The following is a 22,581-nucleotide window of genomic DNA, read 5'->3' on the forward strand; positions in this document are numbered from 1 at the left end:
CCACACTTAGATGGACAGCTTCAGCTCTCTGGGTACCATAGTGCTGATATAGTGTTTGAGAGATGGCGTCATTTCATTGCAGTGCTCTGTTTTAGATGTGTTATGCATCCTACACCATTTGCTATATAGTGGTAAAACATTTTTCACTGCCGATGTGCGTTTGGCTTCAATTTTGGCTGGGCAAGTGGGCTTTGGAAACATGCCAATTGGTCAGCATAGGCTTATGAGAAGGTTTATAAAGGAAGCCCATCAGCTGCACCCTGCTTTTAAGCCTCTAGCATGCCTCCTGCAATTTGCCCATCATTTCAGAGGCTCTCAGGGCTCCTTTGAAGTGTGCTGACTTGAAGGCACATTCTCTCAAAATTATCTTTTTTGCTGGCTTTCTCAGAAGCAAAAGGGATGTGTGAACTACATGTTGTATCTGCCATAGTTCCTGTTTGAAGTTTTCAAATCACTATAGCTACAGTTAGCCTGCTTATATATGCCCCACTCTTGGGGGGTACTGGCTTTTCTCCCCAGCTGTTTGTTGATGAGAGTAGCTTAATTCACTTTGTTATGTACAGCCTTTGTGCATCCAGTTGGATTGGAAAGAAAAGAAAAGAAAAGGAGAAAAAAGGAAAGCAGCTCTTTGTTTCCCAGGTTCCCACTCATTGAGGGAAGCTTCTTACCTTACAGCGGTCAACACAATGGGTGGTGGAGGCTATTATGTTGGCACATTACTGCCGAGGACTGAAGTCTCCTACACGCGCAATGCCCCAGACGTGCAGCTAGCGTATGGGCCCCTTTTCTGTGAAGGATATCTAAGCAGCTGCTGACTGGCCATGGCTACAGATGTTTATTAGGATCTACCAGCTGGATACGCCTGCTCCTTGGAACACTCAGTCCTTAGTATGGGCACTTAAGGTCTCGTTTATGCCACTGTGTTGGTAGAGTGCATTATAAACCTGAGCAGAGCTTTTCAGATCCATGTCTACATCTCCACTTGGTGTCAAAAATACATGGAACAACCAGTAACATGTGCATTTTCTGCTCATGTTTGTGTTTTATTGCTTTTTTAGTTTTGCCACTGACAGAAGTCATATCATGAAAAGGTCTTTGCAATGTAGTGAGTGATAGAAACACTTCAAAATGTCTACTTCTGTCACCATCTTGGTTATGCACATTTGGCTTATTGGAAACCAGCATACAAATATGTCTTTGTAGTCTTTGTATTGCTTGTAATCACATCAATTCCTCTCACTGTGAAAGCTATATGAATGGACAACAATGTAACCAACTTTCCTAGGCTGTAGTGTTTTGGTCAGGTAGATTTTCTGTAAACAAGGTTTGAAATGAAATATTTAGTCACTACGGTGTCCAATATACATTTATACACACATGCCCACTTCATATTCATACCTATCAAGAGTGCAAGAATATATTTAGCAAGTGTTTAAATTACATAGACTCTCCAGCATAGTGGTAAACTAGCAATATTGTACGGCACAGAGTCACTTCCTTCCCCTGTGCCTGGAGTGGCCTTTGTCTTTCAATGTCCAAGGTCACACAGATCTATGCAGGCCCCCCTCTGACAGTAATTACATATAGCCTCCGGAGAGGAAGCAACATGCACAAGGAAAATAGGGGGTGGGGGAAGACACAGCAGTACAAAGCAGAGAGATGTGTGTGTGTGTCTGTGTGTACTGGGAGAGGTGGGGGGCACGAAACAATGAGCGATAAAGACCCTTAAAATAAACTGAGGATTAAAGAGCTTCTCGCTCAAGCTTCTTGGTGACTTGGAAAACCACTCCTAACGTGAAATTAATCACTTATCGAGTCTGTGTAAAGATTTTCATATACTGAAAAGGAGAGAGAAAAAACAAGCCCTTATATCCTTATTTAATTATAAATGGGAATAATTAAAATGGGAAAAGGGGTAAAATACAGTGCAGATACAGAGGGGCCCAGGAGAATAAAAGGAATTATAAACCAAATTTCCTTCGTTTAGGGAAAAAAAAAAAAATCTATATTATATATACACACACATTTTTTTTAAAGTACAGCAACAGCTGTGAAAGCTTTTCAATACCCACTGATCACAGCAGGCCACAATAAATAAATAAATACATTCCATCCTATTAGATAGCCACAACTCCCACAGGGTTAATGGTTTGGAAACTGCATCTAAATATGAATGACTGTAACCCGACCGATTGTGTGTGTGTGTGTGTGTGTGTGTGTGTGTGTGTGTTCTCTTTCTTTATCTTTTTAATACATGCATCATCTTCTCATTATATTGGACTTAAAACATCTTTTTCTGCCCGACTGTTCATTGGTATTAATATCTACACTACTGCTAAATACTAAAGTCCTACTAGTCCTACTAAAAAAAAAAAAAAGTCCTACTAGTCAAAGTCAAAGTCATGTTGTTTTACAGCCCCTGTTATAAAAACGTGTGTGAAACGCTGATGGATGGGAATGTCAGGTATACTACTATGTTAAATTTTAAATACATCTGTTGGTATATATAAATTCAACTCAGTGTTTACTCATCCGGTTAATTCCTGTTTCATATGACCTTACTTGACACATGTTATTACCTATAGATTGGAATCAGGGCAGTAGCGAGCACATATGTAGAAAAAAGCCTGCTATTCCAGATGTTTTCAGACATTGATAGTGGGACAGATGCTATAATCACTCTTTCACTTATGCATTTATGTTAGGTGGTATGTTGTCATCAGTTGCAATCACAAGAATATTAAAAAATTCTGCCTCCACTTCCAAGCTTATCTGAGTATATAAAAGTCCTTTTCAGAAAATTTTTTGGGGTGGAAGTGGGGGCATGTAATGATAAAGCACTCAGCTTGTATGATTTTACAGGCCCTAACACTTTGATGTTCTCTTCAAGAGGTTGGTATGACTTAATGTAGCTTTGAGGGAGCGTCAGCGAAAATGAAAGAAACCAAGGGAGAAAAGGAGATGGAGGAAGGAGGGGAGGGGCAAACAACATGAAGGAGAGGGAGATGAGGAGAGGAAAGCAGAGGGTGAAGACCGGTCAGGTTTTTCTTCCCTGCTGAGAATAACATTTTTTTAAAGTAGCACGTAAGTCTCTTGGTAGAAGAACACGAGCCAATTAAGAGGGAAAAAAATAAATAAAAAAAGCCCTAGCACTGCTGGATCATCTAAAAATCAAGGCTTTATATGAGAAAAGATTAAATAACTCAAAGCTCCCCTGTCAAAATGCACTGAGAGCAGCAATGTTTAAAAAAAAAAAAAAAAAAAAAAAGCAGATTGTGTACAATTTCTTTAAATGCAACACTTTAGATTCTACCCCGTAAAAAAAACGTTGAAGTTGTAAATACCTTGCATCTTCCATTTCCCCAGGTTCGTTTATAGGTATAAAGAACTTATGAGAAATATGCTAAAAATCAATAAAAATGCTTTGATTTGCTCTTTTATGTGTAGCTTGAGTACATTCTGTTTCCCACAAGACCATGAACTCCTACTCAGTTTTAGATATTGTGTAATATATTTTTGCTTCTATCCCACCCCACCCAACTGAAAATAAAGGATGCTGAAAGCATTAACCCTAGTTTCAGGTTAATGTGCCATGTATCATATATTTCAGCATCTTCACAGAGACACCCAATTAAGATCAGTGATAAAAAAAACCCCAAAAACAACTCACTCAACCTGAACATTAGTCCTGACTTGCAGGAAAGTGAAGCTGAAGTAGCCAGAGGCAGTGAAAAGGCTTTAGATTTGAATCTACAGCTGATAGAAAATATTGTTGAGCGCATGTCACAATACCCGAAGCTTTCAATGTACAGAAAGGTTATACAAACAATTGTGAGCTAAATGTTTTTCACAGTCATAAATGATTGGATTATTAAGATGCGTGTGATGCTTAGGCTTAGATTGGCAGTAAATGAAGGCAAATTAATTAATGATGACAGTGAGGCAAATTAAAAGGTGGCCAAAGTCAATTTCATGGCCTCTACCAGGCGACTGCCAGTGAAGACAGATGTGGGAGGCGGCAGAGAGAGAGAGGAAGACCTCAGAATCCTGAGTTGCTCCTACAAACTGGCAGACGATGAAGGGATAGTGATTGGCATAAAGGATTCAGATCTGTTCCAGCTAGTTTGTCAATGCAGCTTTTAAAGTATTTGCATGTTTCTAAATGCAAAATTGTGTCATGGCAATAATTAAAGCTACATAGACAGAATTTAAAATAGACAACCCACCCCTGAAGCGCTCTCGCCTCTATTCTAAACCCTTTTTTGTGTTTTGATTTGGATCATTATGGCTTATACCTCATTGTAGCCCAAAAAAATGAACTTTTTTGAGATGCACAAGTACAAGTGCCGCGTTTCATATGAACTAAAACAAATTCCATGTTGTTTTTTGGCTTCACACAAGACTTGAAACCCACTACCTCTGCTCATCCAATTGAGCATGTATGCCTTACTTCCTATTCAGACTTTTGTGTTCACACTACTCATCTGATCTGATCTCAAGAGTTCTATGATTGGCTGGATTTTCTAAAGCCCAAAATCAAAGGCCAGCAGATGTGCTGGAGTCTAGTCCCCCCACATTGCTTCACGGTGGATCATCATAAAAAAAATTTTTTTAAACCACAAAAATTTCAAACAAATTGCCTATCCGAGCTTTAAATGGCAAACTTTTTGTTATCATAGAGAGAGTAGATTAGATTGTAAGACTCCATTTGACTTAAAAAAAAACTGCAAACATCAATGGTGACAGGAGGGGATGTAGTGATTTATTCCTATCATTTAGTAGTAATAATAAGCGGGACGTCCTTTGTTTTGTCTCCTGGTGGGAGGGATGCTGCAGCAGGGGATGAGCCGAATGTCTGAGTAGTAGAGATAATTGTCATTCATAAAGTCAGTCTGGTGTTAAAAGGAATAAAATGCAAAGTCCTTGCTTGCCACTGCTGTTGGGAGCTGGTGTAGATAGTGGTATTTAGTGTGAAGCTGCAAAAGCTGACAGAAAAAAATCTGCAGCTTGAAGTAAAACAGCATGTTTATAAAGCAATTTCAACTTTTCTAAACGAATTCTCATTGGTTACTCTATCAAATTTTATATTCACTGGAGTCTGTTTGTCTGGTTTTGCAAGCTGCCTCTTTAGGCCAACTCGAAAATTATATACTTGGAAAACTAAGTGAACAAAAATGAATTTTCACGCACTCCCTCACTCATGCACACGACCATCTCGAGGTACCTGTCTCTACATCCTGGGCGTAGAAGTGCAGGGTGTCGGTGATTTCAGTGACATAGACTGGTTTGTAGTTTGCCACGCGCTCCTTCTCCTCTGAAAGATGCACGACCTCCTCCACTGGTTTCTCCTCATAATTGGCCCAGACCTACAACACATACAAGGAGTAAAAAAATGTTTTAAAAAAAGACATGTCAATGCAACACAAACATGGAGATCAGATAGGTCAAGCTTAATGTGCCAAACATTTTTCAGGGATAGAAATTCATGCAATGAGAATTCGTACATGCTGCACCAGTGGCCCGAGATTTATAACAGCATGAGACTACTGAATGAGACTGGAATGTCATGCTGACATACCCGGTCTTGGTGGCATATTGCACAAGCAACAGCAAAGCAACATTCGTTTTCACTAATTATTTTTGGTCCAATTTCAAACCCTTGATGCTGCCAGCATATGGGACAGTCCATCACTCCTATGACAGATTTCTGACCTCACATAATACTACAAAGATGTTTCTGAACACATATTTGCAAAGATCTTCCTCACGTCTTCCAGCAGTTGTTTTAGGGCAGGGGTGGGCAATTCCAGGCCTCGAGGGCCGGTGTCCTGCAGGTTTTAGATCTCACCTTGGGTCAACACACCTGAATCACATGATTAGTTCGTTACCAGGCCTCTGGGGAACTTCAGGACATGTTGGCTGTATCCCAATTCAGGGTCTGCAGCCTTAAAGGCTGCATTTTAAGGCCAATTACATCACAGCGACGCGACGGAGGCTGTCCCAATTCAAAGGCTGCTCGAAATGCGGCCCTCAAATGCGTCCTTCATTTCACTGAATTTTAAGGATGTGGCGGTGTAGACTTCGTGGCCCAACATATCCCAGAATGCATAGCGCAGCGGTGGGTGTGGATAATTTTTCCGGAGAGAAAAAACGGCGGAAGACGGGCAGCCGAAGAGTAAACTTTTAAAAGTAAGTACTGAATATTATGTCACTTATTTATGTGCGAATGTTTAATAACGAAGAACATTAAAACATTACTGTTGGCCACATGTACTTGGTTTTAAAGCCTTTACTTTAAAATATACGCCATTCAATAGTTGATGTTAATCTTGCAGAGAATGTGAGGATTTTATGGATATTTAAAGTAAGCACTGAGACAAATTTAGTCATGCCAACATATTAAAAGAACAACATTTGTCTCTCATATATATAACACAGTTATATATACAGTGTCAAAGAAACCTGTCTTTGAGTGAAGATTTAAGGTGACAGGAAATATAAATAATATAAATAAATGCAGCTTGAATCTTTACTGAAGCTCAGGATTTGAAACAGAGTTCATTCACTGCTGTAATAACTAATAATGATTGAAATTGTAACTTTAAAATTGGCCATATTAGATTTACATTACCAAAGTGAGATGACTTAAGTCTCATGAACAACATTAGCTAATTATTATTTACTAGCTAATCTTAAATGACTGTTCAGTACAGAAGTGAAGCCCAATAATCATGATTTCACAGTCCCGTGGTCTCAGCCTCAGATACTTATCAAATCAAAGCTCATGTAGAAACAAACAAACAAATGAACAAAAGATTTTGTCCTTCATTTCTGTCAAACAAAGCTGTATGAAACGTTTCCAGCTGTTAGTGTCATGGTTGCTAGGCAACCTGGGCAGCGCGACAGGGGCTAGACCGTCCCATTTCACAAGCCTCTCACTTCCGGCCTTAGCGGTCTTTGAGTACGCGGCCCGTGTGGACCGTTAAGGCTGCAGACCCTGAATTGGGATACAGCCGTTGAGGAGCTAATTTAGCCATTTAAATCAGCTGTGTTGGTTCAAGGACACATCTAAAACCTGCAGGGACACCAGCCCTCGAGTTGCCCACCCCTGTTTTAGGGTTAAGGATTAAAGGTGGACCGAGGATCAAGTTAAGATTAGCCATGTAATGTCGGCGATAATATCACTCCCTCGGTAAAGAATGTTGTCAATTAGGTTCCTTCACGAGCACAGCAATTTATGAGGATGCGTGTAAGCAGGTTACATCCTTTCTAAGCTGCATCAAGGTTAGTCCTCTTTCGGCTCCCCAGGAGAAACGGAGGGCAGGAGGCTCATTAGAGAGAAGTGCTTTGCCTTGGGCCACATATCAAACTGCATGGATGTCAGCAAGCCCGCGCATGTATGTGTGTTTACATAAAGAAGGGGATGCACCAGAAAGAGCAGGCGGCTAAAGGGAAAAGCAGCATGTCTGTATACAGCTTCAGGTACAGTAATAGCATTAAACACATGCATAAACACAAGACTGTTAGGATGAAAGCGAGCTAATCAGCTCCCTGTTGATGGATCATTGTGAAACAGGAGGAGAGGTTACGTGGGGATCTCAAAAGTCAATAAGTACAGCTGAGCTTCATACTGCTCCAACTTCTTGTATAGCTGTAGCCCGACTGCTTGTTACTGCACATTTCTGCAGGCTATTTGGGAACTGTTTACTTTTAAAGGTTACTGAAAAAGAAGAAAATGAAGCAGGCAGATTTTTAACAGCACACTGATATCAGCCAATTAGATTCTGGCTAATTATTTCAGTGCACAGTATCTTTCAGCTAATTAGATTAGCTGGTTTTACTGTTGTCATTTTTTCCACTCTGTCTTGGCTCATCTGCCAAGATGCACGTGGTAATCACACCTGAGGCTTTAGTATAACATGCGCTCCTCTGCGCGCTAAGATGATCCTGTACCTCGTTGATATGGCCCAGGTTTTATTCATGCCGAGGGGACCTAAATCTGTTCACACCATCATACTGTGGGGGGCACATGGTTTCTTTATCGTCTGAAGGCATATTTTAAGGCTGGGGCAATTGATGGTTTTGTTGAGCAAATAGTAAAGGGCCTGAAAAATGGAACATGCAAGTGCCAAAACTGCAGCTCCACGAATGCCCCCAGAGTTAAACTGCCCAACTTGACTGCAGAATTGATGTATTTGCAGCCTGCCACCAGATAACAGTTTTGAAGCACCACACAGTTAATTGTGCATAGCTTACAGCTTTGCAGCTTTGGGAGAAAGGAAATAAGACAGAAAGAATGTAGACAGGTAGAAATTCTGGGGGTAGAGGTTGATTAAGGTCACTTAGGGCTGAAAACAAACCCCCCAAGATCAACCAATATTAGGATAGCATAGCTATTTTAGATATGCAGACTTTATGTGCACACTTACAAATGCTGGAATACACAGAGTCTAGTGTGGAGCAGGGAAATTATAATAAACATGATTACCATATTGCAACTGAGCTAGCATGACTTGGCTTTTGATCAAACCTGCAGCACCAATTAGGGAAGACAAAGATTAGAGTGTCACCATTCATTAGCCTGGCAGATGTCACTGCAGCAGTTTTAGGCTGATAGCAAGTTACGGGGGGACTGGACAGAGAGCACAATGAGAAGGCTTCATGTCGACATCCGATTCTATGATGTGTAGAAGCGCAAAGGTTCAAAGTTATAAACTATTAGGAAAAAACATGTTTTATTTAGGATATCCTCAAAGAAACAAAAAGCCACAAAAAAAAAAAATTAAATAAATAAATAAATCGCAACCCTGAGTTAATTAACTGTGTCTCTAGTTTTGATCTTTACACTTCTGATCCTGGTGTCCACTTCGGAAGCAGATTTCTGCTAAAAGAAAACATCAGATCCCCGTTTTTCCCTTTGTTGCTGCATAATTGAATGAGGGCAGAAGGTCATATGTTAACATATTTATTATTTGTGGCCAATACGGATAAAAGACACGAGTGATCAGTGTGATTACAGCAAGATGAAAATTTATTCTGCATCATTCGAGTACATCATTAGAAAGAAGAAAGAGCTCTGTCACTTTTTAAAGCCATAAAAATTTTTTTTGAAATATATGCACACAAACACACAAGCGTGCACACACTGTGCCCAGGGCTGATGACCTTCCGTGAGCAGCCAACCATCCTGTTTGTTCCACTTGAATGCAGGTATGTGACTGCTGCTTCTGCTGCTGCTCTGCAACTGCAGCCAGACGCTAGAGCCACCAAGCTGCCACAGACAATGAGAGAGTGAAAGAGGGGACGAGAGGAGAGAGATAGAATTATGGGGAAAAGGGATAAAAAAAAAGAAAAAGAAAAGCGGCAGGCCATTTAGCTCATGTTGAAAGCACAAGTCCTAATAATGGAGCCCAAGCTGAGAGATGGAAGGTTAGGCTGACCTTCACAACTCTTGAATGACAAAACACACTTACACCCAAGTGAGTGACAAGTGAGTCCAGTGGGGTAATGTGGTGATGGGGAAAGGTTGTGCTCAGAGTGACTATCAGAATCACATTTAAAAAAAGAAAAAAAAAGCTGGAAAAATTGTTGAAGCATGTGTGTTAGGGATTAGCTGATTTCCAATTTCCAGCTGGATTTTTTTGTTGTTTCCTCTAACTTTCATTCTGTTAATCTTCCATTATCCTGCTTCCTTGGTTTTGGCTACAAACGAATATGCCAACTCTTTTATTTTTCTAATCACTTTAACCGCACATGATAAAACTGACCAAAAAAATAAAGAAATTCTGCTTATCGAGCTGAGAAGCTTTGGCATTAGCCAGTGTAATGTTTAATTGCCAAATGCTGATTAAGTAGCGAAAGGCTGTATAAAAAAAAAATAAATAAATAACAAAAAGAAAAACCCAAAACGAAACCCCAACAGCTCCGAAGAAAAATGAGCTGTCATGGCCAGGTTTTTACAGCAGTGCAATAGTGGCAAGCCTTATTTTCTAAGCCTGGCACCCAAGACACCTCTCTGGCTGAAGAGTACCTCTTTGACAGTTAAGTGCAGCTCTGCTCTGGATAATTAAGAGGTCTGCTGATTAGCTTAGAGTCAATTTATCTGAATATTTCTAATCTGAAGAAGACTGCCGCAGTCCAGAAAGACTAAGCAATGGTGCAACATTCATAGATTCACACATTCAAGCACAGGTGGATGAATACACAGACAGATGGATGACTGAACACACACGTAGTGCCAGAACGAGGGTGTGAGGGCTGGTTTGAACACTGATTAAATGTGGCAGTGTGTCAATTGTAGTAGAGTGTGTGTGTGTGTATGTGATTGTGTATGGTCTGTTAAGACTAAAATCACCATTGCTACAAAGTGTACACTTTTTTTACGCAAACAAACACCCCAAATTTTTATCATAGCAAGGGTCTAATACGCCAGACAAATGCAAATACAAGATTGAGAAGCAAAGAAAAAAAACAAGGCCTCACCTCCAGATGTTAGAAGAAAACAGTGCAGTAACATTAAAAAGTAAACATCTCAAATATGCCTCATTTAGATGCAAATTGCTTGGAAACAAATCTCTAAGAGAAAAAAAGTGTTTCATTTCATACAACTCACTTTCTCCACCAAATTGAGAACATCACACTTATTTGAGGCATAAATGCAATCACATTCGAAAAGAATATTATCTGTGCAACAAATTCAGTAGCTTTACAAGTCTTGTCCTCATATATGGCACTCACAAATACATGACACTCAGAGGAAGCACTGCCATCTGAGTCTAACACACTTCAGGAGACTAGAGGGCTCAGCCCACGCAACCTGGAGCAAACAGGCGTCCCTCGGAAAGAATGCTGCAAACTAGCTGAAGCTAGGGCTAATGTGATTAAGATAATAAAATCTTGGTGGTCTATCTTATTACATGTGTTTTACAAAGTTTCATTATTTATTCATTACCCAATCAGACTTGAAGAACAATTGAAATCAATAGGAGCACGTTGTTCATGCAAGCGCACTTTGTGAATCAATTTAGCCCCATTATATCCCTGATGAATCTCCCTTTAGCGACAAAGGTTCATTAACTCAATTGGAGGGCACGTTTTTTCTCTTTCACATCAAAAGCCTTTATGCTGCACATAAGAAAACAGTTTTGCTTTAAGATTCATTTTCATTTCTTAAGACTGTCAAACAATAATACGTGGATGGTTGTTACTGGATACTGTATTAAAACGAAGAGCTAGATTGTGTTGACAAGATGTTGCCTTAAAACTCTAAAAGCTTGCTCCTAAATTAGGAGCAGAGAGGAATCTGATTTGCATAAAAAGTGAGAAAGAGCTCATTAGAAATCAGCAACAGTCTTATGTTAATGACTGGGTCAGGTTGGCAGAAAGGTGGACAGGCCTGGATTTTCTGTTCTTTAACAATGTTTCTATATTGACAAAGTCATTAGAGCTGGAGAATGACCAACAAGATGGACAGCCGCCACTAGCCTATTCAAGGTGGGGCTGTTCTTCCTCCACCTCGCCGCTTCTGTGTAAAAGGTACTGGGATGGGATTGGGAAGGGTGCTTTTTGTTGCGCCTTAAAGCTAGCAGCAGAGGCAGTCACAAAGCGGAATCATTGTCTGTGTGAAAGGGAAAGCCAGCATGGCAGGACACGCCACACTAGACACCAACACTGTTGAGTTACAATGTCATGCTGGCATGCCATCTTAGGACTGCGGCGGCATTATGCCGGCATCATTTGTGCACGAGCAAAGGCGCTGCAATGAGGGGGTCTTCGCAGCTGAAGTACAGCATGATATGGGGGCAACCGAGATGCAAGCTGCCTCGTCGCATCTGCCATAACTAAACAGAATCCTCCAAAAGAGAGAAGTGAATTTTCAAAAGTATCTAGTTTATAAGCATAAAACGTGTAGTTTTAACCCAAGTTTGTTGTTGTTGCACTTATAGAAGTAAATCAAGAGCAACAAACTCGCATGGTGGTGCAGTGGTCAGCAGTTTGCATGCTCTCCCTGTCCTTTTGTTCACTGGGTAATTAGTATAGCTGTAGTATAACTGGTGACCCTAAATCAGAGTAAATCTGCACATGAATGTGCGTGGTTGTCAGTCTCTGTGTCAGCCTTGTGAGGGACTGGCAATGTGTTCAGCTCACTGCCAGTCCCACTTTTACCTCTATGACAGAATCCTCCTCCATGACCCTGACCTGCACACGCAGTTAAGAAAGTGGATGCATGGATAATGATAATAATAATAATCATGTTTAATACAAAAGGTGAAGTGATGGTCTACTATAGTTATAACAATCTAATGCCAGTTGGAGGACTTTAAAATGATCTTGAATATGTGTCACCCCGACTTCTTTCCCAGCAGCTGTTTTTAAAAAGACGACTTTACTCACACTCTGAGAATCATTTTGCTGACAGCTGACGCAGTCATCTTGAGCTCATCATCTGTGACAGCTGTAATTCTTGGCTGTCCGACAGATTTTCTGTGGTTGGGAGATGCTATGAACTCGTTCTCATTTGTCACAAATTTCTTTCCTATGTGGCAGCGGAAACAGACTTTCAGAAAGTCCAGCAGTTTGAACTGGGCTGCCTAACACTCTTAGGGCTGATTAACTGTGAAACACCCACTTTAAACAAAAGGGAACTTTAAATACTGGGCTAGCCTCACAGCACAAGACCACAAACATTTCAGCACATTCTGCATAAAGTAGGGTAAATTTTATAGTTCTCAGGAATCTGACAACCCTCTGCTTTATCAAATGCAATCTCCAAATTAAGAAAACTCTTGTTTAATATTGATCTTATTTTAGGGCGACTCCCCCAAAACTTGTACAAAAGACTTGACTCATTTTACGATTATTCAAGGAGAGCAATTTATTTTTGGTATCACTGAAATGGTGAAAGTGCAAACTTTTTTCACTTCTCTTTTCAGAACAATGTCTAACAAGGAGATACTCGGAGCTGATCAAGGTAGAAAACAGCTCGACTGACGGGCATTCTACCAGACTCCACCACTTTGATTTACTGACTGTTTAAGAGTTCATTTGTAGTGCAATGATCATAATGTAAGGCAACACTACAAGTTCAGGGTCACTGCTGTGTCTCTGACAACTTCCAATTCAAATGGAGTAGCCTCCACATGAAAAATGTCATTATTGATCTTGACTGGACAGCTACTTGACTGACAGGTGCTGCGAAAGCTCAATTGCTCTTGAACACTAAACTAAAAAGACACTAACCCAATACATCACATGGAGCATAAAAAAAGAGTGTTCAAGGTTAAGAGGGGTTGTTGATGGTACATTAACCTTCATGGCTCACCTTGTCTTGGTGGTCTAAGTAAGCAGGACAGGAGAATAAAAAACTGATTTAGAGGTTGAGGGACTTGCTTTGCAATATTCCTTGTCATTTCTTCCTTGCCATACTCAGACATAATACATGACTGTAGCCCTGGGAAAAATTGGTCCAGGTTAAGCTACAATGTGGTAACAACACCGTTTCTGTCACAATGGGCTAATGCAATACGACTGCTTTTGGGCCTGCAAGGCCACGTAAGTGGGTATGGTAACAAAACATGTCAGCTGCATACAGGCGTATGACAAGCTGTAAAAACTGGAGTCATACAGCACCAGTATATTAAGATTGGAGACATATCTTAATATACAATAGTATAAAAGTATAGGAGTCCAACAAAAGTATTCTGCCTTAGGATTCGACATGGCACCTCTTGCAAAGGTTGAAGAATAATCAATAAGATATGTAAATCGATCGTCTAGTTGATGCTTGCCAATAAAGAGGTCAAAATAGGTGTTGCGTGGCTTCTTGTTCTGCTGCCAGAGGTGAAACTGAAGTCTTGTTAAACTGAAGTTCCAAAATTCTTCTTGACTCGAGCTGACACTACTGGCTGCTGATTTCAACACTTGGATACACTGCCCACCAATGAAACCTAATCAATCCTAATCTGCTTTAACGGGAATATTAGGAAACCGGGGTCCACGTCGACATCCCGAGCCAAACCTCAATGAGGGCATAGAGGGAAAGGATGAGACGGATGGAGAGATGAGTCTCTCGGATGTGGTTACTTAGCAGATAAATTATGCATTAAAACTGCACAGGTGGTCTGGGACAGGGTTTTTTACGTGAAGGGAGGGAGCCGAGCAGCTGGGGAATTCATAACAGAAGCGGAAGAGCAAGTGAAGGAGAGAGGGAGAGAGAAAGAGATACTCCCAAGCTTCATATCACAGCCAACAGATGTTCTCCCATCAAAGAGGCAGCAGGCAGGCGGCAAGGCTACTCAACCCCAGCTTTACACGGCTAATATGACCCCCACACATACACATACGTGTGCACGGACGTGCAAACAGCAGTCAAGGGCTTGGAGACGACCTAAGGCTATCATGGTGGCAACTTGTTACACTTTTTAAATTGACACAAATTGATCCACTTAGACGTGTGCGTGTGTGTTCGGGTGGGTGGTGGGAGTAGGTCTGTCAGACCGCTGACAAAGTACTATTAGCAACAAACACCAAGTTACACCTGACAGAGATTGGTGGTATGAGCATGTAAACTGAAGGGGGGCATGGCGTTACCATAGAAACAGAGAATGTGGGTGCATATGAAATCAAGAGCGATCTGCGTGCACGCACAAAAACCTACACCTGAGCTACCCTGCACACGGGTGCCACCCTACTCACCATGTATGAAAAGACAGACAGCTGCGAGATCGATCCAGGCGTTGTTTACAGATGACATTCACAGAAGCGTGTTCGCATACACGCACACACACACACACACACACACACACACACGAGACGACAACATCAACAAACCCATGGTCCCTGGAGGTAGTCCCTCTAGTATATGGAGCCTTATGTCAAGTGGGCTGTTTCTTTAACTCGAGCAGTTTCTGTGTCTTTCGGAGGCCATTAAAAGATGATCAAGCCGCACAAGATCAGAGCAAACAAAGGCATCGCTGGGGAACAGGCATGCAATTAAAGTCAACGAGCTCCAAGAACATGATACAGAAAAATCTTCAAAGGTTTAGACAAAGAGCGAGAAGGGACAGAAAAAAGGGAGTGATACAGTAATTAAGTTGTGAGAAAGACAAACGCTTTGTCTCACTATTTCATGATAACTTTGATTTAAAAAAGGAAGAAGTGCTGCTGGAAAAGAGGGCCACAATTACAAATTCTGAGGTTTTGGTTCAGTAAGTTGCCTGAACCATGAATCATGCACTAATTTTGCAATTGTTTGCCAAATGAACTCTGCATCCTCCACAGCTGCCCTGTATCCTTAATGTTGGCTCTATAAAATAGTCTTGTTAATTATAATGAAAAACAAAACAAAACAAAAAATTCCTTCAATAACAATAAGGAAATAATGAGTAATGGTATTTGTTAGTCAAAGACTGGTATTTTCAGGTTGGCAATTTGCACAAACACCACACGAGTATAACAGCATCAGGGTTACGGAGTGGGCAAGAAAGAAACAAACAAGGACAAAGTTACCACGAGGAGGACCAGATAAAAGAAACACATGAAAAAGAAACTGTTGTGAAGACAATGTAACAGTGCCAGCACTGTGCCATGTGAAGCTGCTGGTAGTGCCTTAATGAGGCACCAGCAAAATGGGCATAGTGTTGGATGTAGAGATAATCAACTTAACGATGGAAAATTAATTTTATTTTCAAATTATAACAAACCTTTACTTAATGCATCTGTTAACACTAACACTTGAGCTTATACCAAATTTATAAATTAACGTATTACCAACCAAAACGCAAAGTGTTTGCTTTCCTTTCCCTACATTGAACACGCAGTGCTATAGCTACATAATTATGAATACTTAGTAATATAAAATAATATTTTCTAATATATTATATATCTCTAATATCTCTTCTGGCCAGCCCTCCCAGGGCACACAGCTTTCACCTCTCTGTGTTGATTTCCCTAGTAACTGTCCTTGGTATGACCTTGAGGCCAAATGTGTCAAGTTTACTTTCTATAGCATTACCTGCATGGTGCTTCTGTGTGCAGGAAAAAAAAAAGGTGGGGGGTGGGGGTTGAAATTAACAGTGACTGCACATCCTTTCAGCTCATCCCCTCTCCCTGCTCTGTCTTTCAAGCCTCCTCCATAAGATGTTTATAAGCTCAACTGGATTACTGTCCGTGAGAGCATGCTCTCTGCCTGATCACTGGAAACTAGAGATGGCACGATACCACTTTTTTATGTCCGATACCGATATCATAAATTTGGATATCTGCCGATACCGATATGAATCCGATATAGTGTTTTTTAATCAACAAAACTGTTTTTTAAATATCTTGCTGCATTTTGTATAAGTTCATACTCAAGTTTAAAACAACAACTACACTAAAGCTATTCTGTTATACCTGTATGCAAAAAAAAATGTTTCATAGTTCAGCAATACTGATCAATCTAATAAACTTAAACCTACACCATCCTCCCTATTCTGGTATTTTAAAGAGTACTTAGCGTAAATATTGAGCAACCTAACTAATAGGGTTCCAACTCCCAGCAACAACAAAAATAAATAAATAAAAAATAGGGAACCACCCCTCACGCTCCACCTCATGATGCTTAATCGACGTAATCAACCTTAATTTGATGCAGTGTGAAAAAAAAATGCACAGAAATCAATTATTTTTCAAGAAATATTAAATAGATTCAACATCTTTCTTCAACAAAATTGCAGACTGCACAGATGGTACCTTCACAAAGGAAAAAGTACTATAGCTTACTAGGGTATATATATTAGACTTAATAGTCACTATATACAGTAATTGACTTCTATTCATTTTACATCAAATTAAAACTTTGGGTGTAAGATAATTATTTATTAAAAGCTAGACATTTTAAATGAGAATAAGAAAGAAAACTATGTCTTTGTGCCCCCTTTTCCCTGTTAATGCCCTATCGGCCCCCCTGGCTAAACTTTGCTAGATCCGCCCCTGCACAGTTACCAGCGTCAGCTACGTAGAAAAAGATCCTCGAGTAGAAAGTAATATTAAATACATTCTAACAATAGCTGATCAAGCTTAAACGTGCTGCTGTTGTTCAGCCGCTGGTTTCCTCTTTCTGGTGCAAAGTGGGCCAAAAACAAACCAGAGAGACGGACTTGCGACAGAAAAGCCGATCAGCTGATCGTTAAGCAGTTTCATGATTGAAGTAGCAGCAGGAGAGGCAGTCGCTCCATATATCGCTTGTTAAGCTTAACGCAGGAATGCTTTACAAACATTCAGAGATGGACTTACACACTTGCTTTACTTCTCTCGGGATAACTTTGTCGGAGATGAAATGCCGGGTTGCTAGCGAAGCTCCAAATGCTATCCAGACCACCGACAGGTCCCGCATGCCACAGCCGCTCTATCACGTGATGCATACTGCTCCGACGTGCTAACGTTCTGAGGTGAGTTACAGCGTGTTGCAAGTTTTGTGAGGTGCTTTCGTGATATTTAATGGATCGGATTACATTTTTTATTTTTCTCCGATATCCGATCCAGTAATTTAGGTCAGTATCGGACCGATACCGATACGTGATATCGGATCGGTCCATCTCTACTGGAAACTATAGAAAAGCTTAAAGGAACAAGAGCAAGAAGAGAATAAAGAAAGACAAGTATAGAGTGATTAAGAAAAAGGACTACTTTGGTTTTACAGTGTACAAGTATGCAATTAAAAGACAATTAATCAACTTTTTAATTAACAGGCTAGGCCGTCCTGGATTGCCAAAGTGTTGCCATGACAACTGCCTTTACACAGGGTGGCAACATCCTCCCTAGTCTGTTTTTCTCTGTAGAAGAATCCTGATCATTGTTAGTGAGAAATAAGGGAACAGGAGTAATGTAGAGTAGAGACGGAGAGGCGGCGCGGTGAGGAACAGCAATGGAAAGCAAAAAGAGAAGTAAGAACTAGACAGGAGAGAAATAAATTGAAAGGGGGAGGATATTAAGGGCATAACATTCAGATTTGAGTGAAATCAGAGGTAAAAAACGTAAATGTCTCTGAATAACTGTTCTGATGTTGTTCCCCTGAATATCTGATGTTCCATTTACAAAAGTGAGATTATGAGCACTTCTATCAGCAGCGCCATGGCAGGCATTGTCATCTGCACGTGCCAGAGCAAATCTCCAAGCTGACAAAGTGGTAAAAAAGGCATAATACACAACATTCACAGACCCCCCCCCCCATATCTCCTCACATTTTAAACGGGAACGCTTAGTGATTAGGAGATTGGTCAAATAGATTCTGTTGTAAATTCCTTGACTGCATTTATAGCAGTGGAGAAAAAGAACCCGAGTGGCTTGGCCTGATGGCTTGCAGAACACATCACCAGTAAAATACTAAGTGAATGAAAAAGTGGTTGCTAAACACTTTATCTTGTACTACACGACAGGGTTTTTGCCTAATATAAACAAAGCCCGTGCATAACAGCTGAAAATCTATCCTGTGCGTTGTCTGCTCTTTTGGAGAAAACTGTTCATTTGAAGAATTTGGCAGGAAAACTAAATGCTACACCTAAAGCTGACATGGCTGCAGCAAAATACAATTTTAAAACATCATGAAACATTTCTCAGTTTGTGCTCAAGCTACAGAGATCATTCCCATATTACAGTAATATAAAGTGTACGCTTTCTCAGCAGCTGTATGTCTGAATTCCAAGTATACTTTTGAACCATGCAAAGAGCTTCAGGGTGACCCTTACTGGCACACTGAGGAAGTAGGAAATAAACACATAGTGTGTGGAGACATATGGTGAAAAGTCAGTAAATAATTGAAAACGGGAGAGAGAGAGAAAAATGCAGTATGAAAAGAGGCTGGTACAACAGCGGGAATCAAAATGTGGGGATGACGAGAGCCTGTTTATGTAACAGTCTCTCCCTAAGGCAAGAGAGGAGAGAAGGAAAAAAACACACACACACACACACACACACACACAAAAACAGCGGGTCCGTAAAATGCACAAAAACTCACTCCCAAAACTAGCAGAGTGTTCCCATTCTCTAGATTTAGAGGGGTTTTCCTGCAGGCTGGCAAGCAAGGATTCTGAACACAGTAGAAGTGGACAGGCCTAAATTACAAAGGAAGACTACTGAGAATTATAATAATTAAAAAGAATGTCCTGGAATGAATCAAAAATTATTTCCAACCTGGGTCTCAAAAAAAAAAAAAGGTGTCAAGTCTGTAAAATCAGGCAGCAAAGCAAGGTGGGAATAAAGTTATTTCAGGCACCTTGCACACGCTCCAATCCCACGCCTAGTTTAACTGATGAAGCATAATATGCCAGTCATGCCCCTAAGGGTCAGTCAAAGAATAACTACGTGTAAATGCATAGAAAATATGGCAACATTCATGCTCTTGACAGTCATTTGAATAATTATGGTGGTGACATGGATGGGTCTATCAAAAATGTAACACATGGGTTTAAAAAAAGTTGCTCACAAGTGACAGAAAAGAGGGTGCAGAGAAATAATGACTACAAAAATTTATGAAAGGCGAGAGCAACGGAACGATTATGTTAGGAGTCAATCTGAAGCCACTGATGAGAGCAAAATGCACACAATACCTGGTCTGATAACCTTAAGGTCCACAACCTTCAACTTCCCTTCCTATAATTGGTTGCACAATGACAATCAGTATTCATTCAGACAGTCTTAGAGCTGGTAGCGGCAGAAATGTAGCTCAAATTGGCCCTGTACTGATACAGCACAAGTGACAAAACATACAGGAAGTCAACATACAATGGCAGTTAGAGAAACTGTAACCTGGGAAGTGTAGGGATCCAAAATAATATTGTTAGAAATCATCACACATCAAGAAATTAAATCAATTAAAAATAATAGTAATAATGTACTTTGTTAGAGTACGGGTAAAGTAAGGGAGAAATGACAAATAAGATATCTAATTCAGAGCCTAGATTGCAAAAAGTCAAAAGGGGAAGAAGGAAGTCAAAGACAAACAGGTTGAATTAAAGATGAGAAAGATGGGGATGATAGTGTGTAGGCACTGAGGCAAGAGGAAACTACAGACTGTACTGTGAGCGGAACACGTTAGCTGCAAAGCCAGTGAGTTCTTCCAACTCCTTTGATCTCAGTTACACACCTGAAAAGTTTTCTGGTCATCTTGCACAGTACTGACTGTACTGCATTAAGCAAATGCCAAAAGAGCAGTAATTCCCAGTAAAGTAGGTGCCTGTAAGACCATATTTGGTCACAAAGACAGGCTCAGAAATTGACAGTAAAATCAGCTGTGCTGTTGTCGCTGGAAATGAATCAGTGCAACAGAAAAGGAGTAGAAGAGGGGGATAAAGTGAGAGAAATATAGAACTGGGGAGGCGGTCATGAGGCAAATGGAGAAAAAGAATAAGCAAATTCATTTAGGAACAGAATTGGCTGCTCAACCAAGGGAGTATGCCAATGTGTAGAGGACTCCGTGTCTGTGTGCAGCTAATAAGGAGAACTGATGAGGCGTTTGCTTCCACAGCGGCTATACAGTAAGCTGCTTCTCTCCATTTGTGGCTGAAAAAAACAAAACAAAGACGGCTCTGATCTGTCTCATCCGAGAAGATGCTAAAGGAACACTTTGCATATTGGCATGACAACAGCAGCAACGCAGTAATCAAACACTGATCAGCCACAACATTGAAAATACCGACAAGCAACACGTATAACACCGATATTCTTATTACATTGCAATTTTTTGCTGCAAAACCCTAGTCCTAGCATTTGTGTGAACCTCTGACACAAAAACAGCTAAGGAAAAAGAAAGAGCTCAAGGCACTGACCCTGACCCCAAACTCCCCAGATCCCCAACTTATCAAACATCTGTGGAGTGCACTGAAACCAGCACAACTCACATACCCAGAAGGATCTGCCTCCTGCAAGACACGACAGGACGGGCAAGAACTCCTCTGGTGGAACAAGGGAAGTATTTAGGCAGGTGTTCTTGTTGTGGCTAATATGTGTAAATAGAAATGCAAATTCAGCAAGTCAGAGGTGTCAAAGGGGACAAGTACATGTCATAACCTGTTTGTGTGACAACAAGGCCAGCAGGGAAATGTCAAAAAGTCTCATCTTAATGCTTGGAAACTAATATAACTGGAACTCCGGTTATATTAGTTTCAGCACTTCCGGTTTGGCGGGTCGTGTGATGGCTGTGTAGGATAGTTGCTCCCGACATTTTTTCTACCCCAATTTACCTAACTCGAAACATAAAAAGTTTGGATTTATCTTTGTGGGGTACTATACCAAGGAATAGAAATGCCCAGAAAATCCAAGAAAAAGGATGTAGGAGAACGTACTGAAGCGGAAGAAGATGCTTCGTCGCAAGCTAGCAGCAATATGGAAGAAGACCAGCAACCCGATGCTAACGCCACAGCGAAGGACCACCCAGCTACGATGGACATGATATTAAAAGAATTACGTGCTTTTAGAAAAGACACAAATGATCAGTTTAATGCTATAAGGGAGAAGGTCGTCGGCATTGGTATAAGACTCGACGAAGCAGAGGGACGCATAGACGTAATGGAGACTCGAATCCAGGCCTCGGAGGAGCTGCTAATTGAAATGGCAAATTTTCAGTTGCGATGCGAATCTAAGCTACTGGAATTAGAGGGACGGTCACGTCGCAAGAATCTTAGAATATATGGTGTGAGGGAAGGGGAAGAGGACAAATTTCCATCCGTTGTCAATTTTGTAGAGGTTCTATTTGAAAAGACAATGAGTCTCTCCCGCCCCACGGTGTTGGGAATTGAAAGAGCACATCGAGCCGGTGGCAAAAAACCCCCGGAAGGAGCCCCTCCACGCTCAATTGTAGTTAAACTCGCAAGTTATCGTAACAAAGAAGACATTATTAAGAAGGCCTGGCAGGCTAAGGGATTCAACTTTATGGATTCTAGGATATATGTGGACAATGACTATGCCCCGGAGATACAAAGAAGAAGAAAGGAATATGCGACAGCGAAGAAGGTGCTTAAAGAGAACAATATTCGCTTCCAGACGCCTTTCCCGGCCAAGCTAAGGGTGTTCTACAGAGAGGGAATTGTGACATACAACACGGCGCACGAAGCGACTACCGATATGGTGAAGAGGGGATTATCGGTAGAAGTTGTGAAAGACAGAGACTCATTCTTGGATCAAATAAAACAGCACACTTGGCAAACAAGTACGAAGAAGAAAGGTGGAAACTCGACTCCAAAGCTGGGTTTCAAGGAACGCCTTCAGATATTTAGGCACCAAGATGACAGTGGATAAACAGCAAGTGTGTGACGGAGCACTATACTAGAGGTAAACTCAAGAATATTGAGACCTAAGATTAACTGAGAATATGAATTTTATTTCGATTTACTTGTTTTGTTATATAATTAGTTAATCTTATAAAGAGGGCATATAAAATTACATTAAAGTCGGGTCATTTATTTGCACAATAAGTTGGACCCTACAGACCACTGGGCTTTCGGCCTGTGTGCCGGAGAGGGCACTCTTCCACAAGTGGACAGAAGAGTTTTTCCCTCACCAAATATAGCTAATATAGCGATTATGTTTTTGGAAGTCAACATGATT

The 22,581-nt window shown here is 40.8% G+C and overlaps 1 protein-coding gene across 1 annotated transcript in view; it reads right to left on the bottom strand.

The window, feature by feature from the left end:
- Window positions 1-22,581, bottom strand: part of snd1 (staphylococcal nuclease and tudor domain containing 1) — a 187,393-nt gene that overhangs the window by 34,368 nt on the left and 130,444 nt on the right. The window contains exon 18 of the mRNA XM_085376346.1: window positions 5,225-5,366. Within this exon, the coding sequence (XP_085232472.1) occupies window positions 5,225-5,366 (142 nt within the window). The remainder of the gene's footprint in view (window positions 1-5,224; window positions 5,367-22,581) is intronic.

This window comes from Diplotaxodon limnothrissa, linkage group LG17 (genome assembly GCF_057381915.1).
Source record: "Diplotaxodon limnothrissa isolate DT_005_m linkage group LG17, D_limnothrissa_male_GT1.1, whole genome shotgun sequence".
Taxonomy (NCBI): domain Eukaryota; kingdom Metazoa; phylum Chordata; class Actinopteri; order Cichliformes; family Cichlidae; genus Diplotaxodon; species Diplotaxodon limnothrissa.